The sequence below is a fragment of the Pongo abelii genome, chromosome 18 (genome assembly GCF_028885655.2).
Source record: "Pongo abelii isolate AG06213 chromosome 18, NHGRI_mPonAbe1-v2.0_pri, whole genome shotgun sequence".
Classification (NCBI taxonomy): Eukaryota; Metazoa; Chordata; class Mammalia; order Primates; family Hominidae; genus Pongo; species Pongo abelii.
In genome coordinates, this window is record NC_072003.2 from 61,136,974 (window position 1) to 61,158,315 (window position 21,342).

The window sequence follows — 21,342 nt, forward strand, 5'->3', positions numbered from 1 at the left end:
TAAGCCACCAAATTGTGTCATGATGTAATACGTAGCAAAAGTGAATTAATACATATTACCATCTCCATATGACTATTTCAGTCCTCTTTCTCTCTAAGCCCAAGTGGTTTGAATAAAGGAAGAAAATGAATGACAAATACAATCCTTTAGATATAAGACTGAGATGATAGGGAATGTAAGAGTTGGCAAGCACCAGGTTTCATCTGGAAGAAGGTAGAGAGGAGGATAGAAAAGGGAAGGCAGGGGGATGAAAGAGAAAATACAAAGAATATTATCGAGTCCTTACCATAAGTTAGGTTCTGTTTACGCACTTTACCTGTGTTATCTCATTTAACTCCCATAACAAACTTCAAATATAGCCATTGAGACCTAAAGAGATTGCATAACTTATTTAAGTCACACATTTAACATATGTTAGGCCCAACGTTTTCACTAGGGCAATTTGACTTCATAGCTTATGTCCTTAACTAATAACCTCTACTATAACTCAACAGCTTATGTCCTTAACTAATAACCTCTATTGCTATAAAAAAAAAATTGTTAGAACAACTTGCCTATGACCTTGGTTTTGGATGAGGAAGGAGCTTTTAAAGTTGCCAACCTGGCCGGGATACTTGGGACTGACAGAGGAAAGAAGATGCTCCTATTAATATACATAATTGAGGAAAATTATGTCCCTCAAATAATCCCAAAGTGATATGTTCCTGAACAAACAATTTGAGAGATTCTCTGGATTAAGTTGGGTAGTTTTGCTTGATGACAAACATGGTCACTTTTTGGCAAATTCTTTTTAATTATACAATAATGATAGAATTGAGTTTATATTGTGATTAATACTACAAAATTGATATTAGCATTGACGTTATTATCAAGTTTACCTTAAGTTAGGGAAGATTATAGCACTTAAATATATTTATTCTTCATCACACATCTCTAAAGGTGCACCAACACATTCCCCATTGTACTAGGCTTAATACTTCAATGATGAAATAATCTGTACACCAAACCCCCAGGACACAAGTTTACTTAAGTTACAAACCTGCACATGCACCCCTGAACTTAAAATAAAAGTTTAAAAAAATACATTACCCATTTTATAGATAGCAAAACTCACAGAGAGAAGTTGAGTAACTTCACAAAAGAGTGAGCATGGATAAATGAAAAAGCAATGATTCCTACCTAGCAAACAGATTTATGAGCCTGGATACTTAACCACTATCTTATTCCCTTCAACTGCTGGACTGATAACTTCATTTTCTCCTCCCAGTCCTAATGACTTCTCCATCCCTAAAGAAAACCGAAGCCTGAGGGGTGAATCAACCCAATACTATCCTATCTTTAAAATCTGTTCAGATATCTAGAGTCTTCCCCACTTCCTTTAATATGGTACTACAAACCTGGAGATGACCGTTTGCTATGAGCTACCAATTAGCAGCAACTTGCACCTGAAAAGCTAGCATTCATGTTTTCTGCTTACCTTCTTTCCATATTTTGTCTATAGTTGTCTACAGTAAGAGTTATTGTTACGGCTTTGGAGAGGGTGGTTTATAAAGAGTGACAAGGGCAAGACGTAGGTATGGGAGCCTCTTATCTACTCTTATTTTTGAGCTTAGGACTTGGAGGCTATTAATCACACTGACATCCTAAAGGAATGCCTGGCTAAAATCTATTCCTGCGTTCTCAATCCACATGTTCTTTCTAAGTAGACTAGAAGGAACAAGGGCAGGAAAGATGAAAGGAAGAGGTGGTAGGAGAAAATTAGTAGAATGGTTGCAGAACAAAGTAAAAATCAGGGAGAAATTCCCAAGTCAAGTCCACTGCCACCTACATTGCAGGGGTAGCCAGAGAGTCACAAGGATTAGAATAAAACTGACATGGGCTATGCGCAGAATTACATCCATTTTGTGCCTGCATCACTTATCTCCTTGGACTTGGAAGGACATGGACCCCTATTCTTCCCTGTAGGAAATCATGCTTTGGATGCTGATTCCCTCCCCAGGAATCTGTAGCTTCCCTTTCACTTTCCATATTTTAGTTTTCACTTTCCTTCACTGTATTTCTCTTTGCTAAGAACATTGATCTCCAGCTTAGAGCACCTGCATGCCTATCTAAAGTAGGGGATCTAGATAGGAACTTGCCACATGACTATATTCCCAGACAGGCTTGTCAGTCCTACTGCTGCAAGCTGTGTGATATTTGGGAGCCTCTTAACCACCTCTGTACCTAAATTTCACTGCCCACTTTAGGCTCTTATCACCTCTTCTCTTCCATGGGTGTTATCTAACTCAATAATAGCTTCTCTCCCACTATCTCCACTTCACCCTGCACAAAGGAATGGCTATCGATCTTTATGGAGCTCTCGCTCCATGTCACAGGCAATAAGAGACAGATGGATATATATGAAGCACAATCTTGATATAAAATCTAAAGTCTTTAGTAAGCATGTGCCTGCTTCATTATGAGGGCCGTTGTTTAGCCATTGATCAATCTACCATGCCTCAACCAAGGGCAAGAAGAAGGTCAATGAACAAACATATTGGCTATGCAATGCAGAAACATAACTGCACCTAGAAGTAACACACAGGCCATAATTACCAACTATTTTGTTGTGGGAGGGGGAAGGGTAACAGACAAAATATTAAATAAATAATTTTAAATGAAGCTGTGATTCAAAGCCCCTGTTAAGGGCTGTATTGACCAGAAGAACATACACTGTCTCCATCACTTTCTTAAGATTGTAGGTAAATTATTTGCTAAAAGACATAGTACTATCATTTTTATTTCCATTCTCACTATACCCACAAGTTTAAAGAGTAATCATTTCCATTCATAGATGAGGAAACTGAGAGTAAAAGAGAAATAATGTACGCAAGGTTATATGACCAAAATGTGGCAAGGACTCCAACTCCATCCAACTCCAGAACCCAAGATTCCTCTAAACAATGAACTGCCCATAAAGATATATTTTTTTTGAAGTAGCCTGGGTTGGACAAAGCAATTATTCTGGCAACTGGGCCCCATGCCAGGAAAAAACAATCCTTAAGTGCTATAAAACTAGTGTTTTCCCTGAGAGATTTAACCATCATTAGCGAAAAGCTTCATTTGCAATAATGTGTGCAGCCCGCTGTAGTGGGCCAGAGCAATGCATTATCACTAACTCAAAGAGATTAATTTAATGGGCAATTATATGCTTCTTGCTTTGCAATACTTTCAGGTAACCAATAGTCGTGTACTTTCTGCAAATGCCATGCCAATTGCCTGCTCCCAGGTACAGAGTGTCAGAGAGTTTTGCAACTTTCTATTCCACACCATCACGTTCTCTGTGAAGGACACTTGAAAATGAGCATTCAGTGCATCTAAAATGCCCCTGCAGAGACTCTATTCTAAGCAAATTGATTCCCACATTCTCAGTATTCTTTATTGTCCTATGGCTATAATCAGCATGGGAAAATTAAAAAAAAAAAAAGACCAAACAAACCAATAATGCCTCATCTTTCTTTGCCTCCCTTTGCAGTATTGTCAAATTTTAATGTTTGTTTATTTGTGTATGTGTGTGTGTGTGCATGGTGAGGGAAACAAGGAAGAAGTTGTGAGAAGTAAATTCCTGAAACTCTCCCTTGAGATTCTAATTTAAGAGGTCTCAAAAAAAGTCTGGACTATTTCTTGTTTGTTTGTTTTAGACAATTTTCTAGGCAATTCTAATCAATGGTCTGCTTTGAAAAACAGTCTCCTAAAATGTACTATGCTGTGTTCTCGATTCTATGTTCTTCAGTTTCCTAATTTATAAAATGGGACTAGGATTCTGGTTATAAAAGTTCCAAAGCTCTGCTATGTTTATTAGGCAATATTCTTACTCTCCATAATAAAATGCATGCTTTTTCATTCTTTCACCTCACCCTTGTCCTAGCCCTAGCCTTCTCCTTTGCACAGAAAAACGATTTCATTCACTTGATTCAAGAAATGATGTAGCAGTATCAGAAGCTCAAACTGAGCAAGAAGATAAAGAGGAAAGAAGATTGAAGTGAGGTTTCTGTGGAAGGTGTTTAAGGACGTATATTCTGCAGTTAAACAAAGAGCTGATCTTGTACCTCCACTCTCATCCTTGCCCTCTATGAAATTTTGACAAGTTACTTAACCTGTATCTGAGTTTCTTTGCCTGGAAAAAGCTTATAATAATAGTAGTCACTTTTCAGCAAATGTTATGAGAATTAAATGCATTGACGGGCTTTTTTCAGTTTATTTTCTCATTGTTTTCATTATTCAGCTAAATTTACCTTAAATCTTCATCATCATGGTAAATAGCAGCCATGCACTGTAGTTTCAGGGAATGGGGTTGCTACTAGCAGAGATATACGATACAAACCTAATCTCTTGTTAGCACATGGACATCTACCTGCCAGCTCATGTGATAAGATGTGCCAGTTGATCAGGATGACATGTTAGATCCACTACCACTGAAATACTTGGGTAATAAACACAGTGAAGCATCTCAGCCTTGGTTAAGTGAATCTGACACAAGAGGATAAAGAATGACATCTCCATTCTCATTAAGAGATAACAGATGGACTTCTCTAAAATCCACTTTTTAGCCTAATTTCATTTGTTTAAATCTTTTATCTGATGAGATAGCATTCTGAGAGTCATTTTAAATTGTTCTCCCTGGAATGACTTTTTCTTTATCATTATTAGAACTTCCCCCTATGGGGTTCTGTTATTCTGAATGGTTTTAAATATTCATCTCAGACAAATTCTATAAATCTCCTTTTAATTTTTTTCCCCAAGACATGGTCTGTGGCTTTGGAAGATAAACATCATGTGATGGGCTAAATAATCAAATCAAGTCAAAACAAGTTTCTAAGCTATGTTCATAGTCATTTCAATTTTTTAAATTTCTCTGTGATCTTATGATTTCCACTTCCCTTTATGATTAAGAAAATAGATGGTTTAATTGTACACTTAAAGTTTTCAAATTTACCCCAGCTACTATTTTACAGCTAAAATTTAAAGCTTTCTTTTGTATTCTCATCCTTGTTTGTTCTAAGAAAGAAATCTGCAAAAATTCAAACAGACAGATTTTTAAGTTTACAGTCTAATATTTCTTAAGATGTTTAACATGAATTAAGCTTGTTTCTTGGCCAAAATGCACCTGTGTAGTTTGTTTAGTATTCAATCTCTGACAAAAAAAAAAAAGTGAGACAACTCCCATCAACTCCCATTCATTGATTTGAATGGAATCAATGTATGATTGGGCACATATTTTAAATTCTCTATGGTTCATGAGCAAGCTGAGGCTCAGCATATGAGCACAGGTACAATGTGTTCATTCTCCATATGAAGCCAACTATAAACCTGAATCAGGGATATGACTGAATCATTTCTCTAAAAACATTCAGAAAATTTTATCTGGTCTACTTTTGATATTTTCGGTAATTTGGTTATATTGTGTTTATAATAATAATATTAACACCACTTAAAAATCTTAACTAGTTATTTTACTAAAATACATAAAGTCTTGATTTTTCATATGTGTTTTGAAGTAATTTTTAATATCATCATATCCTCATTGAAGGAGGTCAGTAGTTGCATTTATTTTCACACCATCAATGTGGAATTGCTTGAATTCTCAACACTCATCGTCTTCTTCCTTACCTCTGCGCCTTTCTTTACGGATATATCAACAGGTTCCAATTTACCTTTTGATATACAGGTATTCCCAGGTGCCACTGGAAAGAAAACTCCAAGAGGAGCAGGATTTATGCCTACTTTACTCCCTGCTATATCCTCAGTCACTAGATGAGTGCTTAGCAATAGTAAAGACTTAATAAATAATTATTGAATGAATGAACAAATGAACATCTTCCCTGACTGAGCTTGGTAGCCTTGTCACTCTGCAGCTAACAGCTCAATGCCCTGGAGCAGCTATTTTTGTATCTGTTTTTCTTACTTGTGTGGGATTTCTCGAAAATGAGTCTTTTGTTTCTGGATTGTCCTGAAATGTTTCTTAAGCAAAGCTCTGTGTATTCACTGCTTTGAGTACATTTTGCTGATAACTCATAAACCTTGATGGATATTTAAGTAAAGGAATCTATCTCATTTTAAAAAGGTGGCATGGGCCTTGGTTGTGCATCATGTTTGTAATCCCAACAGGAGGATCAGTGGAGGTGAGGAGTTCAAGATTAGCCTGGGCAACATGGTGGGACCCTGTTTCTTAAAAACAACAACAACAACAACAACAACAAAAACTATAATTAGCCAGGCATGATGGCTTGTGCCTGTAGGCCCAGATACTAGGGAGTCTAAAGCAGGAGGATCACTTGAGCCCAGGAGATAGAGGGTGGAGGGAGCTATGATAGTGCCTGGGCAACAGAGAGAGATCTATCTCAAAGGTAACATGAATTAAGTTTAACTCTACTAGATTGTTTTCGGTATATGTGAAAATTCTTTATAAAGTAATTATTGACTATCCACATTAAAGAAGACTGGTTTTTTTTGAGCTTTTTATAAAGCCTTAAGTCATCTAAATAGATACAGCTTTTCTGAGAGGCTTAAGGTGATAATCAGGCTTCAACATGGTAAATTATTTAAAAAATTACGTCTACATCTTTCTAAATGAGGTTAACACTTCTAATAAACCAAAATCACCAAATGGCATGCTTTATTTGCTTCTTCTGTTCATGGTACAAGGGGAAACTGCCGTGATGGTAAGACACTAGGGAAGAAAATAGTACTCCTAAGGCAGGAAAAACAGCAAAGTTTCCAAAGCTCTGTTTCTATCCAGAGCCAGAGTTTGGTAGTGTTGAAACTACATATCAACTTGACTGCATGTTCTCTGCCTGCACTCAAGGCTGCTATAAGAAACAAACATTCTTCACTCTTGAATCTTCACTCTTTCACACAAGCGTTCTTTTTTATAAGGCTTGGTAGAGGATATTTTCCTCACATCACAAAACCAGAAAAAACATTGCTTCTCCTGAACACCTGGATTACTCTTTTTTTAATACAAACAAAGTAATCATTTTTTCACAGAGATATTTCCCCTGTTTTCACATTAGGTGCCAGGCAGTGAGTGAATTTGAGGGCATATTTCCTACAATTATCATCTATATTTCTCTATATAGTATATGTGCCCATGAATCTTTCTTAACATTGATTTTTATTTTCTTATTCAAATTCCCTTTACCCCAACTCTCTTGGAATTTATTGTCTCCTTTGAATTTGTGCACAACTTCGAGGTCCTTTATAGAAAGAAGATATTCAGATAATAAGCAACATGTATTTTGCTAGGAAATAAAATGAACATCATGTCCATTTTCCATTTTTTCGTATAATAAAAGTTGGTAAAGTAGATGTAAGCTCTCAAAGACAGTTTGGCACCAAATTTCACCATATAGCTATTGTTTAGAGACTCCATCATAGTTTTATCGAGTGCAAAGAAGCAAAAAAAAGTCAATAAAAAGATTAACAAGTTATTTTAACAACCCTAGACTCTCCTCCCCCTATAATAAAATAGTTCAAATGTTTTCACAAAACGTATGAAAAAAATTACATTGAATTTATATTGATATAATTTTAAACAGTCCATGATTACTGTGTAAAATACATTAGACTCTGAAAAAACAAAAAATTATCTATAATCTCTCCTACCCAAAGTAATATATATTGATAAAGCTTCCGTCTATATTTTCCACATGTATGTGTGCATGTGTATGATTTAAATATGTAATTGTTTCTATATTGTATGTACCATGCTATATGTATATGTGTGTCCAATTATTTAAATTATAGTGTATAGTTCTTGAATTTCTTTTAACCTACTGTTTTATACTAAATCTTTTCCTCTTACTTTAAAATGCAAAACATTGTTTTTAATGGCTGAATAATGGGTATAAGAATGTTTCCTTCTCACATATCCTGAAACATTTCAGTAATTTACCACAGTGTAAGTTATTTTGTGTCGAGATGATACATTCAAAGGCTCCTTGGGAACAATCAAATAAGTTCCAATGCCAAGGTATCTAACAGAAACAGGGGCTGCTTATCACATTATTAATAGGCATAAATTGAACTCAGTCACACAAGGAAGAAATAAACAAATCCAGGCACTTACTAATTTCAGTAGCAATGATTGTTATGTTGTGCCATACACTTAATTCTCTGTCAAGTGGTGTTGCCAGCGTTATCTTCCCATCGTCTGCATTAATGTTGAACTGCCTCTCCAGGTCAGTGTGCCGGTCGATGGAAAACCTACAAAACAGACACATCTGTAATCTACTTCAATGTTTATATGATCCATACATTCCACAGCAGACCTTTAGTAATCCTTGGAGAGCCATAGTTGCGAAGTCAAATGAATTGGGAAGCTCAGTGGCATCATAATTTATAAAATAAAATGACTGAATGAGGCACAAGAAACTTAATAATTATTGTCCAAGGAGCAATTAGCTACATATGCAACATGTAGGTCATAAACTGCCATCAGTTTCAATAGATAGCATCTTCAAAAATGGATGCTGATGAAGAGTTAATTGGACAATCCATCACATTTATTGGACAGCTTATGATAATTAGCAGTTGCCACAAAACATCATATAAAACAATGAATTCAAGCCCAAAGCAGGATGGCACTAGGCAGCATGTTACGTATGTCCGTTCAAATAAAACATGTATTTTGTTAAACTTTCATTTGACTGTACGGCATTTATGGGATTTCATTTTGTTGTTGGTGGTGGTCATTTGTTTTGTTTTATTTTCTTTTTAAGTAAAGTGTGTATTTAGGTTTTCTATTAGTCTCAGTCCATAGAAATTGGATAGTTGTTGATTCTATGGTTGTTTTTAAATAGTTATTTATTCTATAGTTGGTGTTTTTTAAAAGTTAGAATCGATATTTTAACATATTTAAACACTACAGTCTACTAAATTAAGAATTTCAAAGGGACTTATTAGTAGTTCTTTTATCAAGCAAACTCATCCAGATAAGAAAATACGTGAGATGTGTGGTGTCTAGAGCAAACTGCTTCTCAGGACCACTAAGTATCAGGGTAGTATCAAGACAAAGAAAAGAAATTATTCTCACGACATTTATTAATATCTTTTTTATACACCAAGATTCGTTTCCTAGCTATGGAATGCTGGACCCAATAATCTTTAAGTTTTAAAGACTACAAGGCGGACTATTGGCCCATAAGTAAGCAGTGATGCACTAAAACAGGATAGGATGGACGCCCAAAGAAGGATGTATGCAATTGCATTTCAGGAAGAAAGACTGAAGAAGGCCTTCATGATTGAGATGATGTCTTAGGAAGTGCACACGAAATCTCTCTATTCATTGATACTCATTAAACTCAAAGCTGAAGCATGGTCCATGCTAGTTAGTACTGAGCACATTTCTTATACATGTTCTTTATAGATACTTATTATATGACAAAGAATAAGACTATGCCATTATAAAAAAAATTCTCCATAATCCTCCCACTATAATTTTGCACTGTTAATATTTTAGTAGAGTTCATTGAAAACATTATGTATGTATGTATATGAATATGCATCTACCAGTTTGTACCTATACCTACCTATGAAGATAGCTAGATAAGTAACTGTACAGCAAGTTACTAGTTAGATAGCTAGATAGGTATAGATAGATATATTAATGGATTTTTCCTTCTCGTTTTAGCTATTTCTTTTTCATTAGAGAAGGTATGCATATCATTTATACTAGATTCAAAAGTCATTGTAAAAAGACCTTCTTGTTAAATCCTGCCCACCAAATATAAGCATAATTAAAATATTTGGAATAATAGTTAGAATGACTTAATTTTTGGCAATTGTTTATTGAGAAATCATTTGAAAAAATATATTATAAAATGAAATAATAACTGCCCATTTAGTAATGACTTCACTACAAATAAAAACTAAGACACTGACTTGTACCTGTACATTAGGCATTTACAAATCACTCCCATCCTCAATCCCCAGGATAATTGAAGAAATTCAGATAGAATTTAAGAACTGAGAGACAGGTAAGTTAACAGTGCTCTCAACAAAATCCTGAACATGAGGATGTGTTTACTGCAAAGTGTTTAAATGTGTTGTATTATGGAAAGAAGACCAAAAGTCATTTTCCTGGGGAATAATGATGGCTGATTCAACCAATGATATTCCAAGTTTAACTGTAAAATAACTAAACAGATATGTGTTTTGCTTCAGATATCATGTGTACTCTGACTCTTAAAAGAGCTAAAAGATGTCCAGAGGATTAATTATCACTTTCTGCATTATATTCATAAATAAACTTGCAGGCATTTCTGGTTCTAGTAATTTTATTATCTCACTGCTGATATTTCACACATCCATGCGTCAACCAGTTTCCCAGAGGCCACAGTAAGCAAGAATCAGTCTAATCACTGATACTCATGAATCCCAAATCAGAAGCACGTTCCATGGCTATTTGGTTGCTGTCCAGTAATTGCCTAGAATTTCTAGCCCCAAAGAAGCATGGGGAGCAAAAGCAGGGTATTTGGAAGTTGGCATTAAAAAAATGTTGTTGTTTGTGAATCTCTTATTCAAATATGCGTCATGCAGAACTCAAATTTGGAGCAAATTATATCTCTATTACTTATGTATTGCTGTTTCTAAGATAATTAATAAATTCACTGAGCCTCAATTTATTTGCTGGTGAAATAGGAATTATTTATATCCCAGGAACAGTTGTGAAGTCTAAAAACAAAGCTTAATTCAATCTCTGGCACTTAGTATGTACTAAAAATAGGCTCGTAATCATCATTGTCATCATCATCTCTCATTAAATGATATATTAATAAACTTCCCTATTTAGAAGGTAGTGAAGAATGCCCCTCCTTAGCAATTTATAAATGGCAGAAAACTTTAAAAAATGTGTGTTATTTAACTCCCATAACTCTAACAAAGGCAGAGATATTTTTCTCATTTTTTAAAGTTCCAGATCATGACAGACTTTATGGGGTGAGTCATAGGAATTTATAAAATAGTCTATAAATACAGCCCTTTAGTGAGATCAGAGGTAGGAATGTCACAATATTACCAGATTACACAATAGAAGGAACTTGATGGGAAAGAAATGACTTAGTTTAAAATTCACTTTAAAGTCTACCTCAACTATTTTGGAAAACTCCTGCTGCTTCTGTAGAAATTTCACACATTTTATTGCCTAGTAGACTTTATGATAACAGCTCCCAAGAATGACTAAACAGCACAAAAATTCTGACTCAACGTTTTGGTCAACAAGCATGCATGAAACACCAGATTTGTACCAAGCACAGTGCTAGATTCCTTTTCCTTCTCCCACCCTTCTTTTCTTGGTTTCTTATATAATGAATAACAGAAAAATAAAACTCTTAGAGACTAGGACATTTTAGGTAACACAACTGTTAAACAGCGGAACCAGAATGAATACTCACTTCTGAGTCATTGTGAAGTTCATGCATAAGCCAAATACATAAAGGGCTTATCTTATTCATGCATAAAATGGGGATAGTAATAGTCCCTGGCTAACAAGATTGCTGTGAGGATCACATGAGATGATAGGTATGGCACACTTCACCAACACGTGTGTGCTGACCGCTGTGTATAACACAGTGTGAAGGGCCCTCATATCATTTGTATCATGGTGACATCCTTGAATGCCTACACATGTACTCAATTTTCTGAACCCCAAACTGGGACACAACATTCTATGATTTGAATGTTTGTGTGATTCCCAAAACACATATGTTGAAATCGTAACTCCCAAGGTGATCACATTAGAAGGTGGGGCTTTCAGGAGGTGATTAGGATGTGAAGCCCTCACAAATGAAATTAGTTCCCTTATAAAAAAGACCCCAGGGATCTAGCAAGCCCCCTTCCTCCATTGTGAGGACACAGTGAGAAGTTGATTGTCTGCAACCGAGAAGAAGGCCCTTACCTGAATCCGATCACACTGGCATGCTAATCTTGGACTTCCCAACCTTCAGAATTTTGATTAATTCATTTCTTTTTTTTAACTTTAAGCTCAGAGTTACGTGTGCAGGATGTGCAGGTTTATTACATAGGTAAATGTGTGTCATGGGGGTTTGTTGTACAGATTATTTCATCACCCAGGTCTTAAGCCTAGTATCCATTAGTTATTTTTTCTGATCCTCTCCCTCCTCCCTCCCTCTACCCTCTAGCAGGCCCCAGTGTTCCCCTTTATGTGTCCATATGTCTCATCATTTAGTTCCCTCTTATAAGTGAGAATATGTGGTATTTGGATTTATGTTCCTGAATTAGTTTGCTAAGGATAATGGCCTCCAGCTCCATCCATGTCCCTGCAAAGGACATGATCTCATTCTTTTTTATGGCTGCATAGTATTCCATGGTATATGTGTGCCACATTTTCCTTATCCAGTCTATTGTTGATGGGTATTTCAGTTGATTCCATGTCTTTGGTATTGTGAACAGTGCTGCAATTAACCTATGCAGAATGATTTATATTCCTTTGGGTATATACCCAGTAATGGAATTGCTGGGTCAAATGATATTTCTGTCTCTAGGTAACTGAGGAATCACCACACTGCCACAATTAGTTCAATGGTTGAACTAATTCATATCCCCACTAACACAAGAAATTAATTTCTATACAGTTTATAAGCCATCCAGTCTATTTTGTATTTTGCATTTTGTATAGAAGCCCAAATGGACTACAAAACAGAATATAACAAGTGATTATTTTTCTCATCTTGGAATATAATGATTTGAACATATCTTAGACACCTAAATATTAAAATGCAATATCTAAGTAAGGACGATTTATTGAATAAGATGGTAAGAATTTAGAACTTCCCTGAAAGCCAGAGGATAAAAGCTTCCATCTCCCAAGTTCTTTACAGGCCTATGAATAAACTTTAAATCCACCTTCATTTTCTCACAAACTCTGCTCTGCTGCTTGAAGACATGACCTGGATTTCTGCGTGTTTCTTTAGGCTGCCAGGAGAGTCTTAGTCCATAGGCTGCTCATATACTCATAATCTCCTCACAAAAAACATGGGTCCTCAGTTACCCTGAGTTCTCATCTTAGTCTCATTATTGTCGTATATGTGATTTAGTTATGTTATTACTGTTCCCTGATCTGTAAAATGGGGATTATAACATGATTTATGAACTTTAAATGAGGTAATGCTTATAAAATACTTATTAAGGGTCTGACACCAAAACAAAAGCTCTGTAAACATGTATTTTAAAAGCTTTAGTGTTAGCATTATTTATAAGGAAAAGACAGTAAGATTTCTATTGATGATTCCCTGACTTTTTCTAAGGTCCAAGGTAGTTTTCCTTTCACTCTTTACTTCTCTGTCCTTAAAGAAGTTCTTCTAGGTCTTAATGTTAGTGTCCTGCGTGTACACAGGAAAATAGAGGAATTTGATTTAAGTGATGAATGATGAAGCTGGGAAGGGAGAATGAATAGGAACCAATCTCTGCATTTCTGGTACCAGTATTTTTTTTCCACCAACTTTTCTAACCAAAATCTCTGTCCTTGAACTGATCATTGAAGATTCAAAGGTTTATTAGGTTGATTTTTGTATTCATGTTGAGTAGCCTATAAGCCTTTAATCTTAGTTATAAGATTAATCACAAAATCAGAAAGGATGCCGTTTTTGGAATGCTCTCAGCAAATGCTGTCCCAATTACCCTCCTCCCCACCCCCATACCACAGTTATGCCAACCCCATTTCTAGCTGCAAAGATTCAGTCTGCTTTTTTTTGGTCCTCACAGCTCCCACCATACCCTCCACCATTTTAATTCCTCCCCTCTCTTCTTACTCGTTTCACTGTGTGATAAAACTGCAGCATCAATAAAGGACAACACTTCATTACAAAACTCTGATATAGGCCCTTTCTTTAAGCCAAATCACAGAAAATACTTTAAAAAAAAAAAGAGTGGGTTAAAAATAACAACTCTGGGGTAATGACTTAAATTTCATAATTCAAAGTATCTGTATCATATAATTTCTCAGGCATCATGATTTGAGGTAGAAATCTCAGTAGTAGACCCTCAAGCCACTTTGTTTTCCTGTGATTCTCAGCATCCTTCTGAGTGGCACCACATAAAATAGAATAAAAACAACCTGAGAAGCCAGAGAGTCTTCAGTGGAATCTCACCTGGGGGAATAACATTGAAACTCTCAGGTTGGTGCAAAAGTAATTATGGTTTTTGCCATCTCTTAATCTCAGATGTTCACCTATAAATAGGAGAAAATGTCTGCTTCACAAGGATTGCTTTGCAGTAAATGAGTTAATAAACGATTCACATTTAGATACAAAAATAAATAAATATAAATGATGAGTCAATTCTTTAATCCGTAAGAGTTCTCTTAAAGCCCAAATTGACTGTGGAGATGAATATCCAAAAATGAAAAGAAATAAATAAGAACTACTAGTCACATGTTTTAGTAGCTTCGGAAAAGACAGAATTCTTTATGTGACACTCAAAAAGTATTTCCAAACTCTTCGTGGTGTTTGTCTATACCAGGGTTTACTATTTTCAAAATATCTCTTACTATAGGTATCCCCATAGAGCATAGACTTCAAGCAAAGAGATGAGAAGCCATATCATGTTTCCTTGCTCACATCTTACCTACAGGAGCCTTTTATACCTGGCCCTAGAGTTTGCTGATTGACCCTTTCTTAAGACTTTTCTCTCCTATTTTTGTATAAACATTTGCCTGACCTTTTCTCTTTAAGCACAAGGAAAGAATGTTTGATTCATATAGCATCACATAGATTGTTGAAGTTACTCAAAAAAGGCTTGCTGGAAGGATGTGTGAACATTTATTAAGCATGGAATATTATTTTTTGTGAAACATAGTACTAAAAATATGAGGAAAGGGAATAGATGGGAGAGAAAAAGAAATAAAAAAGGGAATAGATAAGAGAGAAAAAGAGAAAGAAAAAAATTAATTTGGATCCTACTTTTCACATTGAAAAGGCTAACGAGTTTTATTTTAGGTTAAAAAAATCTAGTATTTTTATCTTTAGAATTGAAGTTTCTGTTCTAATTTCTTGAGAATTGTGCATGTATTGGATTTGCTGCTCATTTGCAGAATTATTTGAAATGCTTTAGACAGAAGAGCTAGTTTTGAGAAGAATAGCATGCACATTGGAGAGTCATCTTCCTGCCTCAGTAAGAAGAAACTTCTCATTAACACAATGGGAAGTGGCATGTGAGAAAATGGGCTCCTTGGGTCATGTTAATATCAATTCTAATGATGGAAGTTTTAGAAATAGACAGTCCCTTTCTACTGCAATAGATATAGTTTAGAAACTGCATTGTCCTTGATAACTAATATTCACAAGAGCCTTATTTAAACTTTCTCATGTTTAATCCAACAAGTATCCTGATTGGCTTTTAATACCACCGTTCCTCTAATCTACAGTAGTATTTCTTGGAAGTAAATGCTAAGGAACTGATCCTTTTACTTTGCGGAATTAAGGATACAAATTCAAGAAAATTCCTAATGGCTTAGCACCTTGTTCAAAGACGATAATTTAACACACAGCACACTAACCACAGACACAAGCCGATGTCACCAGTTCATTCAATTCAGAGTAGCTTGCAGAGATCAAAAGTAAATTTAAGAAAATACACTGGTGTAGTGGTTGAGAATAGGTCAAAATGGCCAACTGAATATTATTGCATTGGGGAAATAACATACTTCTGCATTGCTGCTACTGTTGATATTAAATAGAAACTTTCACCAGAGTAATATGTTTCTTCAATTAACACAGCCCAGCTGCATACATTTCATACTGATATTTGGCACAAAAATTCCACCTCTTTGTGTGTGTTTGTGTGTGTGTGTGTGTGTGTGTGTGTGTGTGGACTTACATTAGATTTTTTGTTGCTAACATATATTTATTTAAAGCATCTCCTACTTCCTTTCCCTCAACTCATACCCAATGCTACATATCCACACAAAGCCTTCATCTCCTACTCTATTTTGTTTTTTTGTAATAAAGAACATCAATCTGTGACAATATACATGCAGAACACTTTCAAGACTTTCAGAACAAAGTTTTGAATGTCGTGGATCTTTCATTTTTACTCCCTGTGACTCCAGTACAACACGAACAAACTGCAGTTAAGTCTGGAATGTACACAGCAGCCATACAGATTACCGTAACAGATAAATGAATAATAGGTGAAAAAAGTTATTCTGAACTGCATTCTTTCTACTGCAATTTGCGCGAAACAGCTGATGATTTTTCCAGGAACCAACTCTTTTATTCATAACTTCTGTGCTATGCCAATTTATATATCAGCACTTCAATTACCTCATCTAAAAAATGAGAACAACAGGATTGTCTTAAAAGGTTAAGGTATGCCCCAAATGAGAGTATGCAATCAAGATTTCTTTGTACTTTAAAACATGGCATCATGGTGAGTGTTTATCATTACTTGTAGATGACACTGCCAAATATCCAGATTTTTTAAAACAACAACAAACATATTTGAAAGATTCTGGTGTGAGGGCTCTACATGGAAAAAGCCATAATTTTGTGATATTTCTATTTGCTATTTGCACCAATAGGGTGAAGCAAATTCACTCAACACGATCAATGTATCTTTACATTATTTTGGGTAAATACAGAGGTCTCAGATTCCAAATCTATGTCAATTCATTTCAGGTCTCATTTCTTCAGTGTGTTTGTGTTGTTTTATAGTTTGTTCCACAAACACTTTTAGAAAATAACATAATAAAACCATAATCACATGTATACTTTTATGTAACACTGGAACAAAAAAATAGAAAATGCTCCAGAGTAAATCCCACATTCAGTTTGACTCGTGATCAATTCTTCAATGTTTACATAATACTGTTGAAAAATTTGAACTTTTTTTCCCTGGATCCAGGAAAATAATAGTGCATTATGAGAATTCTAAATGTGATGATGTGGTAACAAAAAATGTAAAAATGAAATGCAGTTTTACACACTGTGAAAGGATTACATTGCAAATTTGATTTTTTATTTAATGTCAACAAAGTTTTAGTGACTGCCCCTTAGTGCTGAGTATCATAAAACTATCATGCTTGTATGTGTGCATAATATTAAGAGGAGTGATATGATATAAACTCGGGAGTGATATGATCTAAACCACAGCTGAATTGCATAGAACTTTATATGGTAGTAGAAATATGCTCTGTGTTATCCAGTATGGTAACCACTAACTATATGTGGCTATTTCACCCTAGCTATCTAGCTAGTGTAACTGAGAAATTGAAATTTTTACTTTATTTAATTTAAATTAATTTTCTGTAACTTCAAATTAATTTTCTGTAACTTCAATGAGCTGTATTTGGCTAGTGGCCACAATATTGAACAGCACAGGTCGAAACTGAGGTAGAAATCATCTTGGCAGCTGTGTGGAGATCAAAGGATAAGAGATGAGCAAATGAGGCTGTTATCACTACTCAAGTTAAAGATGATGGTGTTTGAGCTTAGGAAGTAAAATAAACCAGGCATAGTGATTATTTGAACATGGAAAGCAAAGGAAGTGAAGAGATCTTGAAGAAACACTCCTATAGTATGTTTGTAACATGTTCAATTACTCTGTATTGCTTTTCAAGTTAAAAATAATTCTGTCTTGTTTTCTTTTACCCATTTCTATGTAATTATTCAAGTACAACAAATGGATCAGAAATGTTCACATAAATATTAGCAAAAGATGACTAAATATTTCTGGAAATACATGGAATCTGGAAGTTCTGGTGGCTATTTGAGATTTCTCTCTTGTGTGTGCTTCTCTATGATGGGAGGTTAGGAGTTGTGAGGATAAACTCTCTTACTCCAAAGCCCTCATGATGACCTTGATCCTCACTGCTTACCCCCAGGACACAGGAAGCCCAGTCGATTTCTACGAATGTCCACAGGTCCACATTGACCCAGCAATGCCAGGGGCTAGCTACAAGTGAAGAGAATCTTTCCCCTCCCTGAAATGATATCTTTTTGGAGCAGTTGATCGTGCTTATCATACTTCTCTCCATAGGAAATAGAGCCAAGGTTGACAAACGCTAATAGACAACAGAATAGATAACAGAATGATGAAGTATAAAAAAAGCATCTTAAAATGTAACAGTACAGACCATAGGACCAGATCCAGTAATCATATTTAATAATATATTTAATGCATTTATTGAATCTTTCCTAATTTTTGGCCTTTCTGCTAAGCCCTGTATATTAATTTTTCATTTAATCTTTCCTATAATCTAGTGGAGTAGCCCATTGTAGACTTTCTTGTCTCTCAATGTTTATAGTTGTAAAATGGGGATAACATGCATTTCCCCTGTCATAAAGTTAGTAAGAGAAACATGTATAATGTCTCGACCATAGTATCTGTCACATAATAAACTCTTATTAAATGTTAGAAAGTTATGAGGATGGTGATATTTGATTATGTAAGTGGTTTCCATTTTGGTAAAAATTGTTTACAATATAGAAAAAAATGTATTTGAGGAAAGCATGCATACCAAAATTAATTTTAAAAAGTAGTGTATAACTATGTCAAAATAGGTTTTGTAAAATATCATAAATGTCATAAATTTTAATTGGATATTAAGGTCCATTTACCAAATAATAAGGAGTTTTGGTAAATACTGGGAATGAACTGTTAAGCAAGATATGGTCTATTAACTCTTTTTTTTCCCCCCCAAAGACAAGGTCTCCCTCTGTCACCTAGGCTGGAGTTCAGTGGCACGATCCCAGCTCACTGCCACCTTCACTTCCCAGGATCAAGTGATCCTCTTGCCTCAGCCTCCTGGGTAGCTGAGATCACAGGTATGCACCACCACGCCCGGATATTTCTTTGTATGTTTTATAGATAGGGGGTTTCACCATGTTGCCTAGGCTGGTGGTCTCTCAACCTGAAAACTAGAGACGCATTTATATTCAAATGATGTGCTTGCTTATTTATACACTATAATAATAGGATAAACACACCATTCCAGTGTTCTGCCAGATGTAATTCATTCTGGGGACAAAAATGTTTTTTACCAAAAATGCTTTTTCCTAAACGCAATGTCTATCCACATGGTCTCACTCGGTCTTGTACAATTAAACAAATGCAAAACGCAAGATCATGTATTTGATGTCCAATAAATGTTAGCCAGAAATGTGTCCTCTTTTGCCATTAAACAGACAATTCTCTTCACTACAGTCTACACCCTGCTTCTCTTCCACACTTGTTCTGTCCAATTTCAGACCCTTGGCTTTGGAAAGGCATTTAGGTCTTTTCCTGTGCTTTGTACCACTAAATATATTTTCCATGACTTTGACCCTTTTTAAGGACTTTCATAAATTGTATTCTCATTTACGATGAAGGTATGAACCTCAGTAGATCATCCCAAACTTGATTTGTCCCCTATTACCTGTTTCAAAGGCACTTCAGCTAGACCCATCCCATTCCCCAGCAAGCAGACTTCATACTCATGGGGTAGAGCTAATAAACATTTGATAGATGAATGAAAATAGAAGCTCTCCATTTCCAACATGCTCTCTTCTTAAAATATGCAATATTACATTTTCCTCTGCAACATTAAGTCAAATCTGATTGTCCTTTATCAAAAGCAAAGTTGTATAATACATCATGTCAAACCAGAATGTAGAAATATAAGGAAAAATAAAGGTTTAGTTAAAATGACTCTCATAAATATTTGAACATCAGATAAGGATGTCAATCTCCCTTTGTCATGATGCAAAATAGAGGATTTATTTTGCCTTATGAGTATAATAATGTTAGATATCATGGCTCAGCCTACGCAAGCATCTTTGTTTCTCTCAGAATATAAACATTATTATTAAGTTTTGTTCCCTAGAGAATACAGAGGCTTCACCAATCAGAAAAAAAAAGCTGATTTTAAACCCTAGATCAGCACTTTCTTTTTTTGTTTCTCTCTCAAGATTCTTGTTCAATCTCTACCACCTTAGATCACTAGTTTTAAAATATTTTACGAATACATGTAATTTGATCATTATTTATAACTAATAGCCAGGTCTAGTATACCACACTGATAATATTTCAGGTAACTTAACTTGCCACTATGAGGTTTGCATCTCAAAATGTGTAACAGATATATATTTACCTAAGGGAAGACACTGTTAGGTTGAGAAATGTGCCCTGTGCTATCCAATATGGTAATCACTGTGGATTTGGGAGCTGGACAGCTAGCTGTGTGAATTCAGTAAAATTACTTCATTACTACAGAGTTTCAGTGTGCGTATCCATTATGGACATGAAGAACTGCTGTGCAGATTGCCCTTCAAAGGAGGGTGCCAGAGATGTGAGGGGTGTGGTCAGGGGACAGCCTCCAGCTACCCACTACTTAGGGTCCATCTCAGTTTCAGAAAATCCCCACTCCAGAGGTTTTCTGAAGACTAAGCAAACAGAGATATAAAGGCTCTACCATTTTGGCATGATGTAGTACTCCTCTGACAGGCAACAGTGATTCCAAAGGAAACTACTAGTTTGGGCCAAGGTTTGGCTTGGATTGAATTGCAGTTTGATTTCACTGTCTGTCCATCATGCTCTTGCTCCTTTCCTTTCATAGGTGGCAATCCCTAACAAATGGCTTTCATTTCAGACTCCATCTACTTTCAAACCTGTAACACGTTTGTTTAATGGGAATAAGAATATGTGTAATTCAGGGAGTTAATGCTACAAAGTGTAAATGTAAATGAAATATATGCAAAAGGCGCTGTACTAAAATGCTAAATATGCATGAATATAGACATATAAAATATTTTTCATATTCTTTGCTGAAAACCTAGTGTCATATAGAAGAATGCATATTCGAGTTTGATGTACAAACTACAAATCTAAGTCAGTTTCTTGTTCTTGCTTCTTCGTTCATTTTGGTAGAGAAATACTGCTGTAATCAAAGAATGTGTGAAGAGATTAAAGTAAAGAGACTAGGGTTTGGCTAAGGCAGTCAACAGCCTCAATTCCAAACCCCTGTATTATAGCCATCACTGAGATCAGAAGAAGAAAAGGAACAGGTTAAAAAAAAAACAGAGATTTACAATAAAACCACGAAGGAAACAAATTCCTCACTCTAAGCAGGGAAACATCACAGTATTTGTCAGGGTACCCACTGCATCCTGCATTATTGGAGCCTGACTGCCCTCTTTTACATCAGCATGGTTCTCAGCATACTTTAGATGCTGTGCAGAGCAAAACACAAGGTTCCAAAATCAAAGATGCTACTTACATTCTCCCCTTAGAGGGTGCAATGTACCTTAGCAATTCACCCGTTAAGTCCTATAGCAAAGACCGTGGAATTCAAAGTGACCCGGACACCCT

General features: G+C 35.5%; 1 protein-coding gene across 3 annotated transcripts in view; it reads right to left on the reverse strand.

Moving 5' to 3' along the window:
* CDH8 (cadherin 8) overlaps nt 1-21,342 on the reverse strand; it is a 391,459-nt gene that overhangs the window by 138,848 nt on the left and 231,269 nt on the right. For all 3 annotated transcript variants that reach the window (XM_054534013.2, XM_054534011.2, XM_054534012.1), the window contains exon 8: nt 8,108-8,244. In XM_054534013.2, coding sequence (XP_054389988.1) covers nt 8,108-8,244 — 137 coding nt within the window. The remainder of the gene's footprint in view (nt 1-8,107; nt 8,245-21,342) is intronic.